A 27531-nucleotide genomic window follows, 5' to 3' on the forward strand; every position below is an offset into this window, starting at 1 on the left:
TGTACTCCATGGCCTTATTTATAAATCACAGAATTACATAATTGCTCCCTAAACTTGTCCTGTCACCTTCAATGAATTAGGTACATTATGACACAAACTTCTGATTATGTGACACTTTCAAGTATGGCATTTTCAAATATGATCGATATGCTAGACAAATGACATATATAATGTTCACGTACTGTAGGTGTGGGCCCGGGACAGAGGCACCTGCAATGTATGTATGTGTGTTGAATGCATAGCAATGCGAATATATAGATACACACTAATTATGGATACAAATTAACAATGCACACAAACCAACTATATATAATCATCATACACACATACTAAATATGTAGATATATAATCAAAGACACACACTGATATATAATCCTAAATCCTGCTCCAAAGAGAAACACAGCAGTTTGAGGCACAGGAAGAAATATTATTCTTTTGAAAATTTTAGTGTAGCACAATAAAGATATCAAATCTAGGTTAAAATATTAAGTATGTTAAGGTGCGGTACGGTGGCACAATGGTTAGCACTGCTATCTCATGATGCCAAGGCCACGGGTCACTGTCCGTGTGGAGTTTGCACATACTCCGTGTCTGCGTGGGTCTCACCTCCACAACCCAAAGATGTGCAGGGTAAGTGGACTGATCATGCTAAATTGCCCCTAATTGGAAAATTTGAAAGATGTTGGACTGTTTTCATTTGAAAATGTTATTTTGAATAATTTCTGTAACATTTTTACTATGATGAAGCAGATTCACAAACACATTAATCATATCAATTAGGGATTTATAACTCGAGGATATAGTTTAAAAATAAGGAAAGGAATAGATAGAGCATTGAACTACAACTATTTTTACATATTCCTCCAGTTTTATAAACAAATGCTAATATAACAGTAGTACTAAATTAGAACTATATTCGAATGGGTAAAGCCAGTTGTTTATTCTTCACTCATTGTTTTGCACCATCTTTGCAAATTAACTCACTTGCATTCTGTGTATCTCAGCTTTCATGGCTCGTATCTCAGTCTGTCCCACATCTGAGTCAACAGCTGATCGTGCCTCTTTTGCTAACTGTATCTTCTTCTCCCACAGCATAATCTGACGCCTATAAGTACAAATACAAACAAGCACATTGATAAGTAATAAAGTTTTCAGATCAACTGTGGAACTACAGATGTGCAAAAATATTAAGAGGAAGCTTCGCCAACATGATTCCTGTTTCAAAGTGAAAATATTGTTTAAAAAGTCCTTATTTATACCAGATAGCCACCTGGACCGCACAGATGACCGTTGCCATATGCCTCAATTACAAACATGCTGTTGAAACTATTGAACAGGCTGCTATTTCGGTAGTTAAACAGATGTTTGTGCTTTGTTAATGTGATTGCCTGTCTTTAAATCTTTCAGGAAAACCCATCATGCTCACCCCATCCCCCATCTCTGGCATGCAATTATTGTTTACAAAGCTAAAAGACCAGAAGCAAAACTGATCAAACCACAAAATACTTCAGACCCACTCAGTGATCAAACAATATGTATATTGCTTGTTCATCGTAGATAACCTAGTCTTTTGTAAGCCATGTACTAATTAAAAGTGACCACAATACAAACAGAATGAACACTTTAGAATCTACTGGATTCATTGGAGTTCATTCTGCCGTGTACAGGGATAGAAGGTGCATAAAAAAGCACAATCAAATTTATCCAATGAAATAACAACCAGATTCATGGGGCGCGATCTAACGGAATAGTTTTCAAGTGTGGTAGCGAGTGGGAATTGCTGGGTATTCCCCGACAGTGAGGCCATCACCTGTATTTAATGTTAATTTGGGCACTTAATGATGCCCCACGGGCTTCATGCCGGAAGTGGCTATCCCACCAGCTGATTCACCTGAACCACGCTCGGCAGCTCCCCACTAACGAGGGGGAGCAGCACTTAAAACCGATCCCGCAGAACAAACCCCAGACAGCCATGCTACCGTGTAGACCAACGCCACATTTCGGTGATGCCCGACTTGGCTCGATTGTTCATTGTAGTGAAGTCCAGCCAGGATACGCTGTTCCCCCGAGGGGGTCGGAGGGTCAGCCACAGGGCAGCCAGTGCCACCTAGGAGGCAATGACAGCGGCCGTCAGGGTAGGGAGTCTAAACAGGATTGCCAGCCAGTGCTGCAAGAAGCACAATGACCTCCACCGGGCCACACAGGTGAGTTGGCATCAGCCCCCGGGCACTGTTCCCAGCCCCAGACACCCCCCCACTCCCACCCCCAAGTGACCTTGCGGTTGGCACCACAACACCCGGTGGGCAAAAGTAGTGGACAGGCTTCTGGGGCACAATCTGGTGAGCACCACACAATAGCTGATGCACATCAGGTGGAGGCAGGAACGTCCAAGGGAGTCACCAGTCGGAGGTCTGCTGGATCCCCAAGACCCAGCTTTGGAGAAACTCAGTCAGATGCTGTGCCCCTGGACCAGGTTATCCGGAGCTGATGCAGATGCTAGGGTGTGGCCGTGAGATTCAGAGGGGGATGTCAGCGACACTCCAGTGAGTCCACTACCAGAGGAGGTGGTGGAAGCAGGGACGATAGTGACATTTAAGGGGCATCTTGACAAATACATAAATAGGATTGGAATAGAGGGATATGGACCCAGGAAGTGTAGAAGATTGTAGTTTAGTCGGGCAGCATGGTCGGCACGGGCTTGGAGGGCCAAAGGGCCTGTTCCTGTGCTGTACATTTCTTTGTTCTTTGTCGTATAGCAGATTAAATGAGTCCTAGAGGCTACAGGCACAGGAGATGGCACCTGCAATACATGACATCGAAGCCAACACCACTAGGGTGGTGACCGCAATGGAGAGCCTGGAGTACGACATCAGCAGCATGAATGTTGGTGTTCCAAGGCATTGCTCAGTCAGTGATGGCTATAGCTGAGGGCCTCAACAGTATGTCCCAGTTGCTGGGGACGTGTCCCAGATGCAGGTCAACCTTGCCTAGGCACTGTGAAGCATGTCCCACTATCACGTGGGTATTGTCAAGGCGCTCCAGAGCATGTTCCAGTCGCTGAGGAATATGTACCAGATGCAGGTAGACATTGCTGAGGCACTGCAGAGCGTGGCCCGGTCACAGCGGAGGGATCGACACCATGGTGCAGACAATGAGACAATGCCCGAGTCCCCCCCCTCATGACAGCGGCACGTTGCAAGGTCAGCGAGTAGAACAGGGTGACACGGCAGGGCATGTGCCACCGGCAAGTCAGCTGGGGATCTCTGCCCCCAGGCCCTCTAGAGGACGCCCACCAGGGGCATCAAAGGCCACAGCAGTAGGCTGCCTCCACTCTGATGTGCATCCTGGGGACACACCTAGACATAGCAGTAGAGCACAGAAGGCTAAAAAGATTGAGGATCACTGAATGTGCACTTGGAAGGAGGGTGGTCGGCACTATCGGTCGCTAGGGACAGTTAGGCTAACGATTGTACATATGAAAACACGTATAACCCGAGACATGAAATGAAATGAAAATCGCTTATTGTCACAAGTAGGCTTCAAATGAAGTTACTGTGAAAAGCCCCTAGTCGCCACATTCCGGCGCCTGTTCGGGGAGGCTGGTACGGGAATTGAACCGTGCTGCTGGCCTGCCTTGGGCTGGTTTCAAAGCCAGCGATTTAGCCCAAGCCTCTGTCACGTTATTCCACACTGCGGACAGGCCTGCACCCTCCTCCCCCTTATAACCTCTGCCTTCCCCTGGCCCCAGCCCCCCAGGCATGTGTGGTCCTAGATCTGTCCCCCCCCCCCCACCCCACCAAGGCATACCAGGTGCAGATGATGGGTGTGAGTGCACTATCTTATGATGACAAAGATTGAGGAGCACCAGAGCTCAGCTCACAGCTCTCCTGCCTTTTAGATTGATCACTCTCCTGCCTTTTAGATTGATCCGCTGACAGTGCTGACATAGGCCCATCACCCTGGAGTGATGTAATACCGACCCAAGAGGGTGGAAGGGAGGGGAGTGGAAGAGTCGAATCGGGGAGGGAGGGGTGGTTTCGGGGGCGTAGTGGGTGGGAAGGGGGTGAGATGATGGATTAAGCCACGTCCTATGCGAAACGAGCGAGGATGAGGGCCTCCCTGGCTCTCTGGGCATGGTGGACCCTCGCCACCGCCTATCCTTAGGCTGTTCCCGCTCGTCCTCCAGTCCCTCCTGGTCCGGCTACTCCTTGTCCTCCTCCTCTGATGAGGCCGGATATTCCTCCTCTTCCACCTTCAGCATGTCACCCCGCTGCTGTGCCAGGTCGTGGAGGGTACAGCACACCACCACAAAGTGGGCAACCATCTGGAGGCTGTACTGCAGTGCACCACCAGAGCGATCGCGGTATTGGAACCGCATTTTAAGCAGCCCAATGCACTGCTCAATGACAGCCTAGGTGGCCACATGGGCCTCATTACATCGGGTCTCCAGACTAGTCACCGCCTGCTTCACTGGTGTCATTAGCCAGGACCTAAGCGGGTTGCCCTTATCTGCCAAGAGCCAACCAGTCATCCTGGGGTGTCCCTCGAAGGGGCCGGGGCTCTCCGACTATCCCACCCTGAGAAACGTGCACACACGTGCACAATCTTGAGGTGGTAGCTGCACACAAGTTGAACTTTCAGGGAGTGGAATCCCTTCATGTTAACGAAGGGTGCTCCCGGACCGCCCGGCATGCAAGGCGATAGGCCATCTATTACGCCCTGGAACTGGGGTATCCCAGCAATGGCTGAGAATCCGGCTGCCCGGGCTTGGTCCAGGTCAACGTTTATATAGTCAGCTGCCGGGCCATACAGGGCATCCGTGACTTCATGTGTTGGCTGGGATATGCCACACAAGTCCCCATCGAGCCCCGGAATGAACCCAAGGGTGGTTCAGGGCTGCAGTGACCTTGACGGCCACCGTGAGGAGGTATCCTCCTCCTCCACGTGGTGCCAAGTCCGGAAGCACCAGCGGCTCCTGTACACCTGGGTTGTCACTGCCTCCCCCTCTGGATCCCTCCCTGGCCTGATGGGTCGGCGGGTCCTCAGGATGTGGGGCGAGCCCCTTGAGGCTTCCGCCTCAAGCCTCCGTCGATGCTGCTGCCACCGCCTTCTCCGGCGCCTGGACTGTCACTGCTGCGGAGTCCACAATATTATCCATAATGTGATATCTGGAAGGAATTGGAGAGGGTGAGAGACCAACAACCAGTTATGTCTTCCACCCCATTACCCTCGAATTCCCTGAGCCAACCCCACCCTTACAGTAACACTTGCCTGTGACATAGCACGTCTACTCTCGGGAATTCACTTGGCAGCTGTGAAGTGCTCACATTACTAACATTGCAAATTCCCTGTCCTGGGCCTCGGCCACCACCTGGTAGATTGCCCCAGGCCTTGGTCAGGCTGATCCATAGCCTTCAGCTGTTCCGCCAGTGGCCGCCATGGTCAGTGGGAGTTAATATGCACCGTATTACCATGAACAGGGCTCTGTCCTGGCGTGTTCGGTGGGACGGACAGGCAGAAGTTGCCCCTGTTTTGGGTCTACATGATCCCGGCCCGGGGGGGGGGGGGGGGGGGGGGTGCATGTCGGACTCCCAGGCGCTGAACCCCTCGTTCCCCCCACCCCCCGCAGCTCAGAGACAACCCTCCATCAAAGACCACCTACCCCGGTGACTGTGCCCCGCCCCCCCCCCCCCCCCCCGGGTCTCCCCCACCCACCCCAAGAACTGGGGCAATGGCCCCAATGCCCTGGGCTGATTGCCCAATTTCCAAGATGGCTACTTACCTCGTCCGATCCCCACAGCAGCCATTTTGCTTGTTTCATGTTTTTAAATAGGTGTGCTAAAGACCACTTGCTGAAGAGCCGGTTAGATCATGACATACTATATAATTCTACAAATAAGCTGGAAGCACAGTGATTAGCACTGTTGCTTCACGGAGCAAGGGACCTGGGTGCGATTCCCGGCTTGGGTCACCGTCTGTACAGAGTCTGCGCGTTCTCAACGTGTCTATATGGGTTTCCTCCGAATGCTCCGGTTTCCTCCCACAATTCCTGAAAGATTTGCTTGTTAGGTAATTTTGACATTCTGAATTCTCCCTCTGTATACCCGAACAGGTGCCAGAGTGTGGCAACTAGAGGATTTTTCACAGTAACTTCATTGCAGTGTCAATGTAAACCTACTTGTGACAATAATAAAGATTATTATTATTCGATAAAGGGTCCTTCCTATTAATGGGTTGGAGATTGGCCTTAATTCGCGATTATTGGTATCTTGCCATTCTGTGGCGGGTCCAGATGTCGCCAACAGGCGTGGGCCGGTTAGATCGGAAACCGATTGCCGCCCGGCATGGTTCCCGATTTCGGAATCTCCTGCAAGCTAACCGGCTCGCTCAGATTTGCGCCCAGCGCAACACTGCCGTTCGATTGCGCCCATGATGTGCATGGCCTCAAAGAAAAAACATTATTTTTGGTCAATATAAAGAAGGAACCCTGATGTGGGTCATTTGGGGAGGTTGGAAGCCAATCACAAGATTGCATCTTTGAAAGTCTTCTCCAGTCCTGGTTGAGCTGAAATTAAACAATGGGAGGAACAGAGCCATTCTTTGCATGCCCGTCATAAATTTCTTCCTTTTCAATTGATTCCATTCCCTTCTCTGGCTATTTTGAGGCACAGCCAAACTGTTAAGAATCTTGTCATCTTATCTGAAGTGAGTTACCAACCCCGTATCCTTTCCATCACCCTACACACTTCTGCCTCTGTAACATTACCAGTCACCATCTCTGCCTCAGCCTATCTACCATTGGAATCTTCATCCATGCCTTTTACTTTGAGATTCAACCAATCTACTGTTCTTGTGGCCAGCCTCCCATCTTGTACCCTCCATAAACTTGAACTATTTTAAAATTCTGTTCCCTGTATTCTAACCTTCACTAAGTGTGGCTCGCTCATTATCCTTGAGAATGCTAACATTCATTAGGTTGTTGCTGGACCAGGAGCCAATTTTTAAATTTACATATTTGTGTTCAAATCCTCCCTGGTTTTGACTCTTTTTACCACTGTGAAAATGATTTGGGGGATAATGTAACTGGTCTGATAGGTAGGTTTGCGGACGACACAAAGGTTGGTGGAATTGCGGATAGCGATGAGGACTGTCAGAGGATACAGCAGGATTTAGATCGTTTGGAGACTTGGGCGGAGAAATGGCAGATGGAGTTTAATCCAGACAAATGTAAGGTAATGCATTTTGGAAGATTTAATACAGGTAGGGAATATACAGTGAATGGTAGAACCCTCAAGAGTATCGACAGTCAGAGAGATCTAGGTGTGCAGGTCCACAGGTCACTGAAAGGGGCAACACAGGTGGAGAAGGTAGTCAAGAAGGCATACGGCATGCTTGCCTTCATTGGCCGGGGCATTCAGTATAGAAATTGGCAAGTCATGTTGCAGCTGTATAGAACCTTAGTTAGGTTGGAGCATTACCAGAAGGTTGTGGAGGCTTTAGAGAGGGTGCAGAAGAGATTTACCAGGATGTTGCCTGGTATGGAGGGCATTAGCTATGAGGAGAGGTTGAATAAACTTGGTTTGTTCTCACTGGAACGACGGAGGTTGAGGGGTGACCTGATAGAGGTCTACAAAATTATGAGGGGCATAGACAGAGTGGATAGTCAGAGGCTTTTTCCCAGGGTAGAGGGGTCAATTACTATGGGGCATAGGTTTAAGGTGCGAGGGGTAAGGTTTATAGGAGATGTACGAGAGTAGTGGGTGCCTGGAACTCCCTGCCGGAGGAGGTGGTGGAGGCAGGGACGATAGTGACGTTCAATGGGCTTCTTGACAAATGCATGAATAGGATGGGAATAGAGGGATACGGACCCGGAAGTGTAGAAGATTTTAGTTTCGACGGGCAGCATGGTCGGCGCAGAATTAGAGGGCCAACGGGCCTGTTCATGTGCTGTACTTTTCTTTGTTCTTTGTGACCTCCTCCAGTACCACAATCCTCAACAAACTTGTGTTCTTCCAACTCTGGACCGTGTGCATAATCCAACTCCCTTTGGCCCACTGTTGTCAGCCTTGTAACTCCTGTAAGATCTCCCTTAATACTTAGTTCATTGTGGTTAGCATAGCTGCCTCATGGCGCCGAGGTCCTAGGTTCAATCCTGGCTCTGGGTCACTGTCTGTGTGGAGTTTGCACATTTTTCCCGTGTTTGCGTGGGTTTCGCCCCCACAACCCAAAGATGTGCAGGCTAGGTGGATTGGCCACGTTAAATTGCCCTTTATTTGGAAAAAATGAATTGGGTACTCTAAATTAATTTTTAAAATACTTAGTTCTTTGATGAAGCTATTAATCACCTGTCTCGATACATCTTTTTTTGACTTGCCACAGTTTGTTCTATTATGCTCCTGTAAAAGACCTTGGGATACTTTATACTCTTTAAAAAGCCATTTCAGGCCCCCAACCCCCCCCCCCCCCCCCCCAATTCCTCTGGGTTTGTATGTCCTGTGTCCACTCCCTCTGGGGGGAAAGGTTCCAGTTTGGGGGGGGGGGGAACTCCGCCTTCCTGGAAATTCCGCGTTATTGATATTTTTGTCTGAGATTTAGTGCAAAGTGTGGGATCTCTTCCCCAGTCCGCATGTTGGTGCCAAGCCTCAATACTGCGGATGTCGGAAATCTGAAACTGGAAACGCCGGAAAGCTTCAGCGGGTCCCGGAAGGGTCAGTGGAGAAACAGGGTTAACATTCCGACTCTGTCTGCAACTCCCAGCTGCTTGGCTTTCTGCTCCCGTTTCTGTGAATGGGAATCCCGATTCCACTCTCCCCATGCTGCCGGCAAACACGCTGCAGATATTGTAGCTGCGCAGGGCGACCGATCTAAATTACTAGCGGAAGGGCTGCGTTTGGGGAACAGAAAATACACCCTTGTTCAAGACAAAGTGGAAAGCGACGGTTGGATGGGGTTGAAGAGCAAAAGCAGCGCAGAAGATGAACTGAGATACAGCGCCGTAATCTTTCTGACTGCACAAACGGTAACTATCGTGGAGGCTAAAGCCGCGGACATAACGATACAGAAATTGCTGGATGTAATACCGACGATTACTTTCTTAAAAGAGAGTGGTTACTGATGGTGATGCCTCCACTTGAGCAGTGAGCTGGATGTTGCTGCCTCACTATTGCGACAGGGAGACTGAAAATGCTGCAATGTATATCCTAACACAATTCCCACTGCAATGACCCATTTTTGTACCATTCATTAACTTGTGGTGACATTAAAAATACAAAATCTAAAAAAAAAAGCCATTTCAGATTAATATTATTGAATCACCATTTCAGTCCATTGAAGATCTGAAATCTGAACAACACACTGCGATAGGTGTCGTTCCTGACAAACCTGTTAGAGTTCTTTGAAGAGATAACAAATAGGTTAGACCAAGGAGAGCCAATGGATGTTATCTATCTTGAGTTCCAAAAGGCCTTTGATAAGGTGCCTCACGGGAGACTGCTGAGTAAAATAAGGGCCCATGGTATTCGAGGCAAGGTACTAACATGGATTGACGATTGGCTGTCAGGCAGAAGGCAGAGAGTTGGGATAAAAGGTTCTTTTTCGGAATAGCAACCGGTGATGAGTGGTGTCCCGCAGGGTTCAGTGTTGGGGCCACAGCTGTTCTCTTTATATATTAACGATCTAGATGACGGGACTGGGGGCATTCTGGCTAAGTTTGCCGATGATACAAAGATAGGTGGGGGGGGGGGGGGGGGCAGGTAGTATGGAGGAGGTGGGGAGGCTGCAGAAAGATTTAGACAGTTTAGGAGAGTTGTCTAAGAAATGGCTGATGAAATTCAACGTGGGCAAGTGCGAGGTCTTGCACTTTGGAAAAAAGAATAGAGGCATGGACTATTTTCTAAACGGTGACAAAATTCATAATGCTGAAGTGCAAAGGGACTTGGGAGTCCTAGTCCAGGATTCTTTAAAGGTAAACTTGCAGGTTGAGTCCGTAATTAAGAAAGCAAATGCAATGTTGTCATTTATCTCAAGAGGCTTGGAATATAAAAGCAGGGATGTACTTCTGAAGCTTTATAAAGCATTAGTTAGGCCCCATTTAGAATACTGTGAGCAATTTTGGGCCCCACACCTCAGGAAGGACATACTGGCACTGGAGCGGGTCCAGCGGAGATTCACACGGAGGATCCCAGGACTGGTAGGCCTAACATACGATGAACGTCTGAGGATCCTGGGATTATATTCATTGGAGTTTAGGAGGTTGAGGGGCGATCTAATAGAAACTTACAAGATAATGAATGGCTTAGATAGGGTGGACGTAGGGAAGTTGTTTCCATTAGCAGGGGAGACTAGGACCCAGGGGCACAGCCTTAGAATAAAAGGGAGTCACTTTAGAACAGAGATGAGGAGAAATTTCTTCAGCCAGTGGTGGGTCTGTGGAATTAATTGCCACAGAGGGCGGTGGAGGCCGGGACGTTGAGTGTCTTTAAGACAGAAGTTGGTAAATTCTTGATTTCTCGAGGAATTAAGGGCTATGGAGAGAGAGCGGGTAAATGGAGTTGAAATCAGCCATGATTGAATGGTGGAGTGGATTTGATGGGCCGAATGGCCTTACCTCCGCTCCTATGTCTTATGGTCTCATGGATAGTTACTTACTCAGCCTCCACAAGGCTGCTAAGCAGGCGTTCTTTTTCCTCTTTCAGCTGGTCTAGCTTTTGCTGCTTTACAATAGCTTCTCGCTCAGCATCCTGAAAAAAAATTAATAATCCTTGGATATGTGGCAAGTTCAATTTAAGATTTTAACCCATGTTGGGCACCATTGTCTGCGGTGTAATTTGCTGGCTGCCACTTACAATCAGGCATGTTTAATTTTCAATGAAACTGTTGAGTTTCAACCATCATCTTCCTGATTACAGACTGATAATTAAGATAACAGATGTATTAGCTTTTAAGCAAATAATAAGTAGCGTTTGCCAGAATCAGTCTAAGTGGGATAAACTGCTTTACAAATGTTGCTAATTTATATTAATAGTTCTTTCTACAAGTTAAAAAAAATATCCATCTAAGAACTCTGAAAAATAAACTTTGAAATAGACCGATGTCTCTTATGGGATACTGAAATGTAACCAATTTTTAATGTTTGCAGCACATGCGTATTGCAAATGTAACTTTAGACAGGAGCCAATAAACATTTTTTAAAGGAGAATCAGAAATTACTTTAATAAAAGGAAAAGTGGATATTCTTTTATGAATTGTCAAAAGGACACCGACATTAATACTTAGTAAATTCTACTAGCCGATGGCACCTTTCAGTCAAAGGTCCCTGCTGCGGGGGGCGGATATGGCAGGAGGCCCAGAAACCGGTTTCATACCTGCATGAATTTGCAGTGAGGTCTTGCACTTGTGCCCGCCATGGTAGGTCGCAAAACCCTCCAGAGGCCAGTGTGAACCTTATTTGCATCCTCTTAATCGGATGCAGATGAAGGCTTGAGCCCCCATGCCAGATTTTTTGTAATGCCAATGAGACAACACGCAGTATGAAACACATTTGGAACAAGGTGTCATGCAGATGTCAGGACTCACTTGAACAATGCCTGGTGCTGTCTCCAGAGTTCAGGATGGAGGCTGCTCGCAGTCCCGGACACTGGAGCACAACAGTAGTGGGGAGGGACTGGATTGGATTGGATTTGTTTATTGTCACGTGTACCAAGGTACAGTGAAAAGTATTTTTCTGCGAGCAGCTCAACAGATCATTAAGTACATGAGAAGAAAAGGGAATAAAAGAAAATACATAATAGGGCAACACAACATATACAATGTAACTACATAAGCACTGGCATTGGATGAAGCATACAGGGTGTAGTGTTAATGAAATCAGTCCAAAAGAGGGTCATTTAGGAGTCTGGTGACAGTGGGGAAGAAGCTGTTTTTGAGTCTGTTCGTGCGTGTTCTCAGACTTCTGTATCTCCTGCCCGATGGAAGAAGTTGGAAGAGTGAGTAAGCCGGATGGGAGAGATCCTTGATTATGCTGCCCGCTTTACCCAGGCAGCGGGAGGTGTAAATGGAGTCAATGGATGGGAGGCAGGTTCGTGTGATGGACTGGGCGATGTTCACGACTCTCTTAAGTTTCTTGCAGCCCTGGGCCGTGCAGTTGCCATACCAGGCTGTGATACAGTCAAATAGGATGCTTTCTATGGTGCATCTGTAAAAGTTGGTAAGGGTTAACGTGGACATGCCAAATTTCCTTAGTTTCCTGAGGAAGTATAGGCGCTGTTGTGCTTTCTTGGTGGTAGCGTCGACGTGGGTGGACCAGGACAGATTTTTGGAGATGTGCACCCCTAGGAATTTGAAACTGCTAACCATCTCCACCTTGGCCCCGTTGATGCTGACAGGGGTGTTTACAGTACTTTGCTTCCTGAAGTCAATTACCAGCTCTTTAGTTTTGTTGGTATTGAGGGAGAGATTGTTGTCACTGCACCACTCCACTAGGTTCTCTATCTCCCTCCTATATTCTGACTCGTCATTATTTGAGATCCGGACCACTATGGTCGTATCGTCAGCAAACTTGTAGATGGAGTTGGAACCAAATTTTGCCACGCAGTCGTGAGTGTACGTACAGGGAGTAGAGTAGGGACTAAGTACGCAGCCTTCGGTCCCGGTATTGAGGACTACTGTGGAGGAGGTGTTGTTGTTCATTCTTACTGATTGTGGTCTGTTGGTCAGAAAATCGAGGATCCAGTTGCAGAGTGGGGAGCCAAGTCCTAGGTTTTGGAGCTTTGATATGAGCTTGGCTGGGATTATGGTGTTGAGGCGGAGCTGTAGTCAATAAATAGGAGTCTGATGTAGGAGTCCATGTTGTCGAGATGCTCTAGGGATGAGTGTAGGGCCAGGGAAATGGCGTCTGCTGTGGACCGGTTGTGACGGTATGCGAATTGCAGTGGATAAAGGTGTTCTGGGAGTTTGGAGGTGATGCGCTTCATGGTCAACCTCTCGAAGCACTTCATCACGACTGAAGTCAGGGCCACCGGATGGTAGTCATTGAGGCACGTTGCCTGGTTCTTCTTTGGCACCGGTATAATGGTGGTCTTCTTGAAGCAGGTGGGTGATGTGTTAGGTAGGCTGGGTCGATGTGGACTGCACTTGATGCAGTGTAGCGAGAGACAGTCCTCCAACACTTGATAAGATGCAACACGATTTTATTTAACATCTAAACTATTATACATGTTCAACTGTGGGTTGACACTATGCTGACTTGATTGGAGACCTGATACTAGCCTAACCAGACTTACTAGCTACCACATGGTGTTTGCACTGGCCAGCTCACTAACTCTGAGTGTCTCAGAGGCTGGGTCCCAAGAGAGCGGGAAAACTGGTGCCCTCTGGCTTTATAGTGGTCGTGCCCTGTCTGGTGATTGGCTGCTCTGTTCTGTGTGCTTACTGGTCATCCTGTGTGTCAATCACTGCTGTCTGCACTCCACTGTATACATAGATGTATATTATTATTTTAAAAAAAATATATATTTATTCAAATTTTCAATGATTTTCAACAAAACACTCCAACCAGAAAAAAAAAGAATAAAGCACAAAACAAGCAAAAATTATACATGAAATTTCCAACAAAATACAATAACCCCCATTTAACAAATAAACACGCCAGTAAGGAAAGCGCCCCACTCTAACCTAAACAAAACAGAAAAACCAAACGCCCCCCCCCACCCCGGTTGCTGCTGCTGTTGACCTCCACCTAACATTCCGCGAGAAAGTGTAGGAACGGTTGCCACCGCCTGGAGAACCCCTGCACAGACCCTCGCAAGGCAAACTTTATCCTTTCCAGCTTGATGAACCCTGCCATATCGTTAATCGAAGCTTCCACGCTTGGGGGGCTTTGCATCCCTCCACAATAGTAGGATCCTCCGCCGGGCTACCAGGGACGCAAAGGCCGGAACACCGGCCTCTTTCGGCTCCTGCACTCCCGCTCGTCCGATACCCCAAATAATGCTATCCCCCAGCTCGGCTTGACCCGGGTGTTCACCACTTTGGACATGGTCCTCGCAAAACCCCTCCAGAACCCCTCCAGCGTCGGGCATGTCCAGAACATATGGGCGTGATTTGCTGGGCTCCCCAAGCACCTCACACACCTGTCCTCCACCCCAAAAAACCTACTCATCCTCGCCCCTGTCATATGCGCCCTATGGACAACTTTGAACTGTATTAGGCTGAGCCTGGCGCAAGAGGAGGAAGAATTAACCCTACTCAGGGCATCAGCCCACAGATCTTCATCCAGCTCCTCCCCCCACTTACCCGTTAACTCCTCCACCGAGGCCTCCTCCACCTCCTGCAGTTCCTGATAGATCGCCAAGACCTTGCCTTCTCCAACCCATACACCTGAAATCACCTTGTCTTGAATCCTTCGTGCTGGGAGCAGCGGAAATTCCCTCACCTGCCATCTCACAAATGCCCTCACTTGCATGTGCCTAAAAGCATTCCCGGGAGGTAACCCAAATTTCTCCTCTAGTGCCCCTAGGCTCGCAAAAGTCCCATCGATGAATAGGTCCCCCATTCTTTTAATCCCTGCCCGATGCCAGCTCAGAAAACCCCATCCATCCTACCCAGAACGGGCCTGTGGTTCTCTCGTATCTGGGACCAGACCGAGGCCCCCACCTCGCCCCTATGTCGCCTCCACTGCCCCCAGATCTTCAGAGTCGCCGCCACCAGACTCGTGGTGTACCTTGTCGGCGGAAGCGGCAACGGTGCCGACACCAGCGCCCCCAGACTCGTACCCACACAAGACGCCACCTCTAGCCTCTTCCACGCCACCCCCTCTCCCTCCATTACACACTTACGGATCATCGCCACATTAGCTGCCCAATAATAGCCACATAGATTCAGCAGCGCCAGCCCCCCCTTTCCCTGCTACGCTCCAGAAACACCCTCTTCACCCTCGGGGTCTTATTCGCCCATACGAATCCCATAATACTCCTGCTTACCCGTTTAAAAAAAAAGCCTTGGGGATTAGGATGGGCAGGCACTGGAACACAAACAGGAACCTCGGGAGGACCATCATCTTGACCGACTGCACCCTACCCGCCAGGGAGAGTGGCAGCATATCCCAACTCTTGAAGTCCTCCTCCATCTGCTCCACCAACCGTGTCAAATTGAGCTTGTGCAGGGCCCCCCAGGTCCTAGCTACCTGGATCCCCAGGTATCGGAAGCTCCTCTCCGCCCTCTTCAGTGGTAGCTCGTCTATCCCCCTTCCTTGGTCCCCCGCATGCACCACAAAGAGTTCACTCTTCCCCATTTTGAGCTTATAGCCCGAGAAGTCCCCAAACTCCCTAAGGATCCGCATAACCTCCGCCATCCCCTCCACTGGGTCTGCAACATATAACAACAGGTCATCAGCATATAACGACACCCGCAGGACCAATCCCTTCCAGTTCCTAGATTCCCTCAGTGCCAAGGCCAGCGGCTCAATTGCCAGTGCAAACAACAAGGGGGATAAGGGACACCCCTGCCTCGTCCCACGGTACAACCTAAAGTACTCCGACCTCCGCCGGTTCGTAGCCACACTCGCCACTGGGGCCCTATATAACAATCTGACCCATCTTATGAACCCTTCCCCGAACCCAAACCTCCCAAGCACTTCCCAGAGATCCTCCCACTCCACCCGATCAAAGGCCTTCTCCGCGTCTATAGCCGCCACTACCTCCGCTTCCCCCTCCACCGAGGGCTTCATGACCACATTTAAGAGCCTCCGCACATTCGTGCTTAACTGCCTGCCCTTCACAAACCCCGTCTGGTCCTCATGGATCACCCCCAGGACACAGTCCTCAATCCTCGTAGCCAGAACCTTCACCAACAACTTAGCGTCTACATTGAGGAGCGAAATCGGCCTACATGATCCACATTGCAATGGATCCTTATTCCGCTTCAAAATCAACGAGATCAGCGCCCGGAACATTGTCGGGGGCAGGGTCCACTCCTCCCTCGCCTCATTAAAAGTTTGCACCAGCAACGGGCCCAGCAGGTCCACATACTTTCTGTAAAATTCAACCAGGAACCTGTCCGGTCCCGGGGCCTTCCCCGCCTGCATGCTCCCCAATCCTTTAACCAGCTTCTCCAGCCCAATCAGCGCCCCCAAACCAGTCACCTGCTCCTCCACCACCCTCGGGAACCTCAGTTGGTCCAAGAATCGCCGCATCCCCTCCCCCCCTCTCCGGGGGCTCAGACCTATACAGATCCCCATAGAAGTCCCAAAATACCTTGTTTATTCTCATCCCACTCCGCATCGTATTCCCCCCTCTATCTCTAATTCCACCAATCTCACTCGCTGCCTCCCTCTTACGAAGCTGATGTGCCAGCATCCGGCTCGCCTTCTCCCCATACTCATATACCGCCCCCTGCATTTTCCTCCACTGCGCCTCTGCTTTTCCCGTGGTCAATAGATCAAATACCATTTGGAGATTTCGTCGCTCCCTAAGCAGCCCCTCCTCAGGGACCTCTGCAAAGCTCCTGTCCACCCTTAATATCTCCCCCACGAATCTCTCCCTCTCCCTCCTCTCTCTCTTCTCCCTATGGGCCCTAATGGAAATGAGCTCTCCCCTAACCACCGCCTTCAGCGCCTCCCAGACTACCCCCACCTGCACCTCCCCATTGTCGTTGGCCTCCATGTATCTTTGAATACACCCCCGCATCTGCCCGCACACCTCCTCATCTGCCAAGTCCCACATCGAGGCGCCACAACGGATGCTGGTCCCTCTCCTCCCCCAACTCCAGCTCCACCCAATGCGGGGCATGATCCGAAATGGCTATTGCCGAATATTCCGTTCACTCCACTTTCGGGATTAGTGCCCTACTCATTATAAAGAAATCTATCCGGGAATAGGCTTTATGGACGTGGGAGAAAAAAGAAAATTCTCTGGCCACCGGCCTGGCAAACCTCCACGGATCCACTCCCCACATCTGGTCCATAAACCCCCTGAGCACCTTGGCCACTGCAGTCCTTCTTACCCGTCCTGGACCTGGAACGGTCCAGTGCTGGGTCCAGCACCATGTTGAAGTCCCCCCCCCCCCATTATCAAGCTCCCTGCCTCCAGATCCGGAATCCGACCAAGCATGCGTTTCATAAATCCGGCATCATCCCAATTCGGGTCATATACGTTCACCAGTACCACCCGCGTCCCCTGCAACCTACCACTCACCATCACGTATCGACCTCCATTATCCGCCACAATATTCATCGCCTCAAACGACACCTGCTTCCCCACCAGTATCGCAACCCCTCTATTCTTCGCATCCAGCCCCGAGTGAAAGACCTGCCCTACCCATCCCTTTCTCAGCCTGACCTGATCTGCCACCTTCAAGTGTGTCTCCTGGAGCATGACCACGTCTGCCTTCAGTCCCTTTAAGTGCGCGAACACCCGGGCCCTCTTGACCGGCCCATTCAGGCCCCTCACATTCCATGTTATCAGCCAGATCAGGGCTTTCTTTAAATCAATCAGCTTTCTTTAGCATGCAGTCGTCCACACATTTGCTGATGAAGTCTGTGACGGTGGTGGCATACTCATTTAAGTTGGTCGCTGAGTTCTTAAATATGGACCAGTCCACTGTCTCTAAGCAGTCACGTAAGAACTCTTCTGTTTCCTCGGATCAGCACTGCACGACCTTCTTAGCAGGATTCTCCCGCTTGAGTTTCTGCTTGTATGTCGGGAGAAGGAGCACCTTCTTATGGTCTGATTTCCCAAAGTGTGTTTGGGGAATGGAACGGTAGGCGCCTTTGATTTTTGAGTAGCAGTGGCCAAGAGTGTTGTCGCCCCTGGTGGGACAGGAGATGCGCTGGTGGAATTTTGGCAGTACACTCTTGAGGTTGGCCTTTTTTAAGTCTCCGGCCATGATGAACAAGGCCTCCGGATGTTCTGTTTCGTAGTTGTTTATAACTGTGTACAGTTCGTCCAGAACCTTCCTCACTTCTGCCTGGGGTGGGATGTAGACCACTGTGATAATGGCTGAAGTGAACTCAGGTGGAAGATAGTATGGGCGGCACATCACGGTCAGGGTATTCCAGGTCCGGGGAGCAGTAGGTCGCCACATCCAAGCACCAGGAGGAGTTGATGAGGAGGCATCTGCAGGTGGGCCTTCAAGATTAGGTGTCTGATGCACGATCAATGACCACTAAAGCAAGGTTGTAGTCCAACTGAAGTCTTTAATAAGCTAGATGTTTCCCCCAGCAGCTCAGGTACAGAATGAAGGCTGCTGGGGCAGCACGGGCTCTTATACCCTGCCCAGCAGGGCGGAGCTACCATACATCCTAACCAATAGAAAGCATACAGTTTCCACCAATGGTGCTCTAGCCTATCAGGTACCGTAATACCTCTAATACCACATTCACCCCCTGTTAAAAAAAAGTCCGGCGGGGGTGGTGGCCTGATACTACAAACATAGCAAAGTGGTAGAATTAGTTATGGAGGTACCGTAATACTTCCGTACAGCGTTTTGTAACGATTTACAATTCTGATAGCTATTTACAATTGGTGATTTAAATTTACAGTTTACAGTTTAAAATGAAGCAATCAGTCGATCGGGTGCCCTGGTCGTCCGCTGTGATCGTCTGAGCTTCGGTGGTGACTCCGGTGGAGGCTCGGGCGTCTGTGAGTCCGGGAGCGTGGCTTCGATCTCCATGGCAGCTTCGGCACCCCTAGACGGCGCTGGTGGGGAAAACGGTTGACTGGGGGAGGGAGTGCCTGCGGGGTGCGTCGGTGGGGGGGGGGGCCTAGACGGGGCCGGAGGGAGGACCGATCCTCCTGTAAGGTGCACTGGTGGGAGGGAGGGTGGGACTGGTGGTTGGATTGTGCGTGGGGCTCCGGCTGGTGCCAGGTCTCGTAGGGAGACTGTATCTTGTCGGCCGTCAGGGTACGCCACGTAGGGGTACTGGGGGTTAGCGTGGAGAAAATAGGCCCTCTCGACCAACGGCTCCGACTTGTGCGCCCGCACGTGTTTTCGGAGCAGGATGGGTCCGGGTGCTGCCAGCTAGGTCGGGAGCGAGGTCCCAGAGGAGGACTTCCTGGGGAAGACAAGGAGACGTTCGTGAGGTGTCTGGTTGGTGGTGGTACACAGCAGTGACCGGATGCAGTGGAGGGCATCCGGGAGGACTTCCTGCCAGCGGGAGACTGGGAGGTTCCTGGACCGTAGGGCCAGTAGGACGGTCTTCCAGACCGTTCCGTTCTCCCTCTCTACCTGTCCGTTACCCCAGGGGTTGTAACTGGTCGTCCTGCTCGAGACGATGCCCTTGCTGAGCAGGAATTGACGCAGTTCGTCGCTCATAAAGGAGGACCCCCTTTCACTATGTATGTAAGCGGGGAACCCGAACAGTACAAAGATGCTATGGAGGGCCTTGATGACAGTGGTTGCGGTCATGTCGGGGCAGGGGATGGCGAATGGGAACCGGGAGTACTCGTCAATCACGTTCAGGAAGTACGTGTTGTGGTCGGTGGAGGGGAGGGGGCCTTTGAAGTCCATGCTGAGGCGTTCAAAGGGACGGGAAGCCGTTATCAGGTGCGCTTTCTCTGGCCGGTAGAAGTGTGGTTTGCACTCCGCGCAGATTTGGCAGTCCCTGGTGGCTGTCCCGACCTCCTCGATGGAGTAGGGCAGGTTGCGGGTCTTGACAAAATGGAAAAAGCGCGTGACCCCCGGGTGGCAGAGGTCCTCGTGGAGGCCTCGGAGGCGGTCCAATTGTGCGGTGGCACATGTGCCGCGGGACAGGGCATCAGGAGGCTCGTTTAGCTTCCCGGGACGATACAAGATCTCGTAGTTGCAGGTGGAGAGTTCGATCCTCCACCGCAAGATCTTGTCGTTTTTTTATCTTGCCCCGCTGCGCATTATCAAACATGAAAGCAACCGACCGTTGGTCAGTGAGGAGAGTGAATCTCCTGCCGGCCAGGTAATGCCTCCAATGTCGCACAGCTTCTACTATGGCCTGGGCCTCCTTTTCGACTGAGGAGTGGCGGATTTCGGAAGCATGGAGGGTATGTGAGAAGAAGGCCACTGGTCTGCCCGCTTGGTTGAGGGTGGCCCCCAGAGCTACGTCAGACGCATCGCTCTCGACCTGGAAGGGGAGGGACTCGTCGATGGCGTGCATCGTGACCTTTGCAATGTCTGCTTTGATGCGACTTAAGGCCTGGCGGGCCTCTATCAACAGGGCAAAAGCTGTGGATTGGATCAGGGGATGTGCCTTGTCCGCATAGTTGGGGACCCACTGGGCGTAGTAACTGAAAAACCCTTGGCAGCGCTTCAGGGCCTTGGAGCAGTGAGGGAGGGGGAACTCCATAAGGGGGCGCATGCGTTCAGGGTCGGGGCCTATAACTCCATTTCGCACTACGTAGCCGAGGTTGGCTAGGCGGTCGGTGCTAAACACGCATTTATCCTTGTTATATGTAAGGTTAAGGATTTTTGCGGTCTGGAGGAATTTTCGGAGGTTGGTGTCGTGGTCCTGCTGGTCGTGGCCGCAGATGGTGACATTATCGAGATATGGGAATGTTGCCTGTAAACCGTACCGGTCAACCATTCAGTTCATCTCGCGCTGGAAGACTGAGACCCCGTTGGTGACACCGAAGGGAACCCTTAAGAAGTGATAGAGCCGCCCATCTGCCTCGAAGGCAGTGTATTTGCGGTCACTAGTGTGGATGGGGAGCTGGTGGTAGGCGGACGTAAGATCCACTGTGGGGAAGACCTTGTAATGCGCGATCCTGTTTACCAGGTCGGATATGCAGGGGAGAGGATATGCGTCCAGCTGCGTAAACCTGTTGATGGTCTGACTGTAGTCGATGACCATCCTATGCTTCTCCCCGGTCTTTACCACCACTACTTGAGCTCTCCTGGGGCTGTTACTGGCTTCAATGACTCCTTCCCTCAGTAGCCTTTGGACCTCTGACTTAATGAAGATCCGATCCTGGGCACTGTACCGTCTGCTCCTGGTGGTGACGGGTTTACAATCCGGGGTTAGGTTCGCAAACAGGGAAGGCGGATCGACCTTAAGGGTCGCGAGGCCGCAGACAGTAAGGGGGGGGTATAGGGCCGCCGAATTTGAACGTTAGACTTTGGAGGTTACACTGAAAGTCTAAACCCAAGAGTGTAGCCGCGCAGAGGTGGGGAAGGACTTAGAGGCGGACATTTTTGAACTCCCTTCCCTGGACTGTGAGGTTTGCTACACAAAACCCCTTTATCTCTACTCAGTGTGACCCGGAGGCCAGGGAGATTTTTTGGTTAACGGGGTGGATGAGGAGAGTACAGCGCCTTACCGTGTCAGGGTGTATGAATCTCTCCGTGCTCCCAGAGTCGATTAGGCAGGACATCTCGAGCCCGTTGATGAATACGGTCGTTGTACCATTTGAGAGTGTTCAAGGCCGGGACTGATCCAAAGTCACGGAGGCTAATCGCAGCAGTTGAGAGTTCTCTTTGGGCAGTGCGTGTTCAGCCGAGCTGGGGTCCTGGGGGTTCATCCAAGATGGCGGCTCCCATTGGTCGCACATGGCTGGGAGCGCACAAAATGACGGCGCCCATCCCTCCAACGTGGCGTCTGCGGAACAAGATGGCGGCGCCCGGGGTCCGCACGTGGCCCTGGAATAGGAAGATGGCGTCGTCCGCTGGCCGCACGGGGACCGTGGGGAAGTTTGTGGTTGCGGTCCGCATTCGCTGCCGGAGACTGCTTGCGGCAACCGCACGGGCCTGACATACCCCCACAAAATGGCTCTTTTTGCCGCATCCCTTGCAGGTGGATGCGCGGGCCGGGCAGCGCTGGCAGGGGTGCTTGGCCTGCCCCCAAAAGTAGCAGCGGGGCCCCTCGGTGTTGCCAGGCCGCCTTGCAGCGCAGGCCTGTGGGGGGATGGGGGAAGTCTCGGGGTCGGCCGCGGAGGGGTTCCACGCTGCCCAGGGGGTTGCTGCGCAGTCGGGAACATAAGCGCGGGCGTTTCTGGAGGTCACGTCCAGGCAGCCTGCAAGGGCCTGTGCCTCCTTGAGACCCAGAGTGTCTTTTTCTAACAGTCGCTGGTGGATTTGTGAGGATAGCATACCTGCCACAAAAGCGTCCCGGACTAAGAGTTCAGTGTGTTCGCTTGCCAAAACTTGCGGGCAGCTGCAGTTTCTCCCCAACACCAGGAGTGCACGGTAGAATTCTTCCAGTGATTTCCCCAGGGGTTTGTCGCCTTGTTACAAGCAGGTGCCGGGCGTAGACCTGGTTTACCGGGCGAATATAGTGTCCTTTTAGCAGCTCTATTGCTGCATCAAGGTCTTTCGCTTCCTCGATGAGGGTGTAAATCTCCGGGCTCACCCTCGAATGCTGGACTTGCAGTTTCTGCTCTCCCGTGGGTGTGTTTTCGGCCGTCCCGAGATACCCTTTAAAGCATGCCAGCCAGTGCTTGAAGATTGCCGCTGAGTTCGCCGCGTGGGGGCTGAGTTGCAGACACTCCGGCTTGATTCAGAGCTCCATCCTTTCTTCTTAAAAAAAAACTAGCTTATTAAATTGATGCACGATCAATGACCACTAAAGCGAGGTTGTAGTCCAACTGAAGGCTTTAATAAGCTAGATGTTTCCCCCAGCAGCTCAGGTACAGAATGAAGGTGCTGGGGCGGCACGGGCTCTTATACCCCACCCAGCAGGGCGGAGCTACCATACATCCTAACCAACAGAAAGCATGCAGTTTCACCAATGGTGCTCCAGCCTATCAGGTACCGTAATACCTCTAATACCACAGTGTCTGAGAGGAGGGGTCCTTCTTCCAGTCTCAGAATATTCCTGGAGGTCCACCTTCTTTCTCAGGAGGTCCACACTCCGACCTCAGAGTGATTCAGGAGATCTTTCATCATTTTCAGACATTACTTTCTCCAATAGTGGGTCAGGGACGTTGGGTGCACCTTTCAATACACACCATCCAGGCCTGCCCCATCACTGCATAAAGTGTAAAACATCTAGGCGCATAATTAATGAGCTCAGGGCTGGAAGCTTTAGTGCGTTTTCCTGCCAGCCTCCGCGGCGAGAAACATTCTACATTCCCATCTTTGCCACAGGACGTAATCCCAAAATGGAAGAATGCCGCCCCTAGTTTCCGTTGGTCTGGAAAGTCTAATAGGGCCATCTTGGTTACGTACAACTAACATTACAGAATCTACAAGAGAAAAGCACAGTTACTAGTGGAAAAGATCCACAGTACCTTTTGACATAATTTGAAAATACAAAAATGACAGGTCAGAAAAGACCAGCTGGAACATCAAGCCTACCTCTAATTCATAACATCTGAATCGAGGTGACTCCCCCAACAGCCTTGTGATTTTGTGGGTGAGTGAGAAATGCAACAGAAAAAAACAGGTTCAATAGTGAGGGGACAAAAATTTGGATCATGATGTCCTAACTAAATAAAAAATCTGCCCTTACTCGGTCCGTGTCCCCCTATCTCCTCCCTATACAGGTACTCATCCAGATGCCTCTTCAGGTGATTACATGGCAAGTTAACAGTTAACCATTTATATAATGCAATCATTGCTCCAGCCAAGAACTAGTCCAGGTCCCCTTTGAAGATGTGCAGAAAGGATGCAAAAAACACATATTCCAGACACTCACTGCTCTTCAGAATTACCTAAGCTGCTTTATTCCTACTATTATGCATGTTAAATGGGTGTCCTTTGGTCCTTCCCAATTTGTGAAACTAAAATAATTTATCAGCAGATAAGCAATCCAGTCCTTTCAATATTTAATGTACCTTTATCAGTTCACCTTTTAAGTTTACACTCCCCTGAAGTAACTGGATCGAGCTCCTCAAGCCTCCGAATCGTTAATGTTTTTTTAAGATAGGAATCATTCTTGCAGCTCTCCTCTGAACCCCCATGGCTACTCTGACACATACCATGTGAGGGGACCAAAACAGGGTGCGATACTCTGTATGTAATCTAACTAAGGACCTGTACAATGTCAAACAAACAATGATGATTCACCGACTTTTATGATGGAAGAGTGTTGTGCATACTCTAATTTTTTTAACTTGCTAATTATGTATTTTGCCTGGACTAACCTTCAAAGCGGTTATAAATCCATTTTCAATCAGTACGTTCATCTGTTCAAGTGAATTCTTCATGGAAGTATTCTTTGTTAACAGTTCATTGAGTTTCACCATGTCATGAGACAGAGCATTTATATGACGCTCAATGTCTTTCTTTGCATTCAGTTCCTGCTGTATCATATCTACAGGAAGAAAAATGTTGGCGTTATGTTAAATAACACTGTCTAAGTCAAGAAAATGCTGGTTGTAAAGCAGGTAATTGGAAATGGGCAGATGGGTGCATGGGGTTTTGGGAGGGGCGGGGGATAGGGAGTTGGTGGGTGGGATGGTGTTGCTATCTGGGATGGCCACTTTCAGCAGAGAAAATGGACACTCGTAGAGCATACAAGGAAAATGGACAATGCAAAGTAAACAAGCAGGCACAGAGCCTGAATGTGAATTTGGGAAGACAGACTGCAGACGGAACCGAAACCCTGGGCCGATTTACATATTGATGACCCATCTCCGATAAACAAAGAACTAGTGCTCAGGTAGCCGATACTGTCCCAGACAGTCCAGCACTACTACCCCAGCTACTACCCAAGAAGACACAAACAAAGCAAGGCCAATGGCCACTTAGGACACGCTCAGCCATCAAGGCACCCGCCCCTTTATTGGCTTAGATCGATGGCAGTGATCGAGAAGCTGCCCAATTAATTGGGACCAAGTTTAAGGCATGCCTAAAAGCGCGCAAAGCCCCCTGGTAGAAGAAGGAACCCCCGCCAAAGGTTAAGTCTCTTGGAATTGGCTCTCAGCCGGAGAGACCCTTCCACCTGCACCACCAGAACACAAGAACATAAGAACTAGGAACAAGAGTAGGCCACCTGGCCCCTCGAGCCTGCTCCGCCATTCAATGAGATCATGGCTGATCTTTGTGGACTCAGCTCCACTCTCCGGCCTGTACACCATATCCCCAAATTCCTTTATTCTTTAGAAAGGTATCTATCTTTTTCTTAAAAACGTTTAAGGAAGGAGCCTCAACTGCTTCACTGGGCAAGGAATTCTAGAGATTCACAACCCTTTGGGTGAAGAAGTTCCTCCTAAACTCGGTCCTAAATCTACTTCCCCTTATTTTGAGGCTATGCCCCCTAGTTCTGCTTTCCCCGACCAGTGGAAACAACCTGCCCGCATCTATCCTATCTATTCCCTTCATAATTTTATATGTTTCAATAAGATTCCCCCGCATCCTTCTAAACTCCAATGAGTACAGTCCCAGTCTACTCAACCTCTCGTCATAATCTAATCCCCTCAACTCTGGGATCAACCGAGTGAATCTCCTCTGCACTCCCTCCAGTGCCAATATGTCCTTTCTCAGGTAAGGAGACCAAAACTGAACACAATAATCCAGATGTGGCCTCACCAACACCCTATACAATTGCAGCATAACCTCCCTAGTCTTGAACTCCATCCCTCTAGCAATGAAAGACAAAACTCGATTAGCCTTCTTAATCACCTGTTGCACCTGCACACCAACTTTTTGCGACTCGTGCACCAACACACCCAGATCCCTCTGCACAGCAGCATGTTTTAACATCTTACCGTTTAAATAATAATCCATTCTGCTGTTATTCCTCCCAAAATGGATAGCCTCACACTTGGCAACATTGAATTCCATCTGCCAGACCCTAGCCCATTCACCTAACCTATCCAAATCCTTCTGTAGACTTCCGGTATCCTCTGCACCTTTTGCTTTACCATTCATCGTAGTGTCGTCTGCAAACTTTGCCACATTGCACTTGGTCCCCAACTCCAAATTATCTATGTAAATTGTGAACAACTGCGGGCCCAACACTGATCCTTGAGGGACCCCACTAGTTACAGGTTGCCAACCAGAGAAACACCCATTTATCCCCACTCTCTGCTTTCTGTTAGTTAACCAATCCTCTACCCATGCTACCACTTTATCCTCAATGCCATGCATCTTTAGTTTATGCAGCAACCTTTTGTGTGGCACCTTGTCAAAAGCTTTCTGGAAATCCAGATATACCACATCCATTGGCTCCCCGTTATCTACTGCACTGGTAACGTCCTCAAAAAATTCTACCAAATTAGTCAGACACGACCTACACTTTATGAACCCATGCTGCGTCTGCCCAATGGGACAATTTCCCTCCAGGTGCCCTGCTATTTCCTCCTTAATGATAGATTCCAGCATTTTCCCTACAACCGAAGTTAAGCTTACCGGCCTATAAGTACCCGCTTTCTGCCAACCTCCTTTTTTAAACAGTGGTGTCACGTTTGCTACTTTCCAATCCTCTGGGACCACCCCAGAGTCTAGTGAGTTTTGATAAATTATCACTAGTGGGTTTACAATTTCCCTAGCCATCTCTTTTAACACTCTGGGATGCATCCCATCAGGGCCAGGAGACTTGTCTACCTTTAGCCCCATTAGCTTGCCCAATACTGCCTCCTTAGTGATTACAATCATCTCAAGATCCTCACCTATCATATCTTTATTTCCATCAGTCACTGGCATGTTATTTGTGTCTTCCACTGTGAAGACTGACCCAAAAAACCTGTTCAGCTCCTCAGCCATTTCCCCGTCTCCTATTATTAAATCTCCCTTCTCATCTTCCAAAGGACCAATATTTACCTTAGCCACTCTTTTTTGTCTTATATATTTGTAGAAGCTTTTACTATCTGCTTTTATGTTCTGAGCAAGTTTACTTTCATAGTCTACCTTACTCTTCTTTATAGCTTTTTTAGTAACTTTCTATTGTCCCCTAAAGACTTCCCAGTCCTCTAGTCTCCCACTAATTTTTGCCACTTTGTATGTTTTTTCCTTCAATTTGATACTCTCCCTCACCTCCTTAGATATCCACGGTCGATTTTTCCCCTTTCTACCGTCTTTCTTTTTTGTCGGTATGAACCTTTCCTGAACACTGTGAAAGATCGCTCGGAAGGTTCTCCACTGTTCCTCAACTGCTTCACCATGAAGTCTTTGCTCCCAGTCTACCTTAGCTAGTTCTTCTCTCATCCCATTGTAATCGCCTTTGTTTTACGCACAAAACACTCGTGTTTGATTTTACCTTGTCATCCTCCAACTGTATTTTAAATTCCACCATATTGTGGTCACTCCTTCCAAGAGGATCCCGAACTATGAGATCATTAATCAATCCTGCCTCATTACACAGGACCAGATCTAGGACCGCTTGTTCCCTTGTAGGTTCCATTACATACTGTTCCAGGAAATTATCCCGGGCACATTCTATAAACTCCTCCTCAAGGCTGCCTTTACCAACCTGGTTAAACCAATCGACATGCAGATTAAAATCTCCCATGATAACCGCTGTACCATTTCTACATGCATCCGTTATTTCTTTACTGATTGCCTGCCCTACCATCCTGTTGCTATTTGGTGGCCTATAGACTACTCCTATTAGTGACCTTTTCGCCTTACTATTCCTGATTTCCACCCAAATTGATTCAACCTTGTCCTCCATAGCACCAATATCATCCC

At 49.6% G+C, this 27531-nt stretch overlaps 1 protein-coding gene across 1 annotated transcript in view; it reads right to left on the minus strand.

Moving 5' to 3' along the window:
* ccdc40 (coiled-coil domain 40 molecular ruler complex subunit) overlaps nt 1-27531 on the minus strand; it is a 123847-nt gene that overhangs the window by 13681 nt on the left and 82635 nt on the right. Inside the window, 3 exon segments of the mRNA XM_072483486.1 lie at nt 985-1105; nt 10648-10739; nt 24045-24214. Of these exon segments, the coding sequence (XP_072339587.1) occupies nt 985-1105; nt 10648-10739; nt 24045-24214 (383 nt within the window).

The sequence above is a fragment of the Scyliorhinus torazame genome, chromosome 18 (genome assembly GCF_047496885.1).
Source record: "Scyliorhinus torazame isolate Kashiwa2021f chromosome 18, sScyTor2.1, whole genome shotgun sequence".
NCBI classification, from domain to species: domain Eukaryota; kingdom Metazoa; phylum Chordata; class Chondrichthyes; order Carcharhiniformes; family Scyliorhinidae; genus Scyliorhinus; species Scyliorhinus torazame.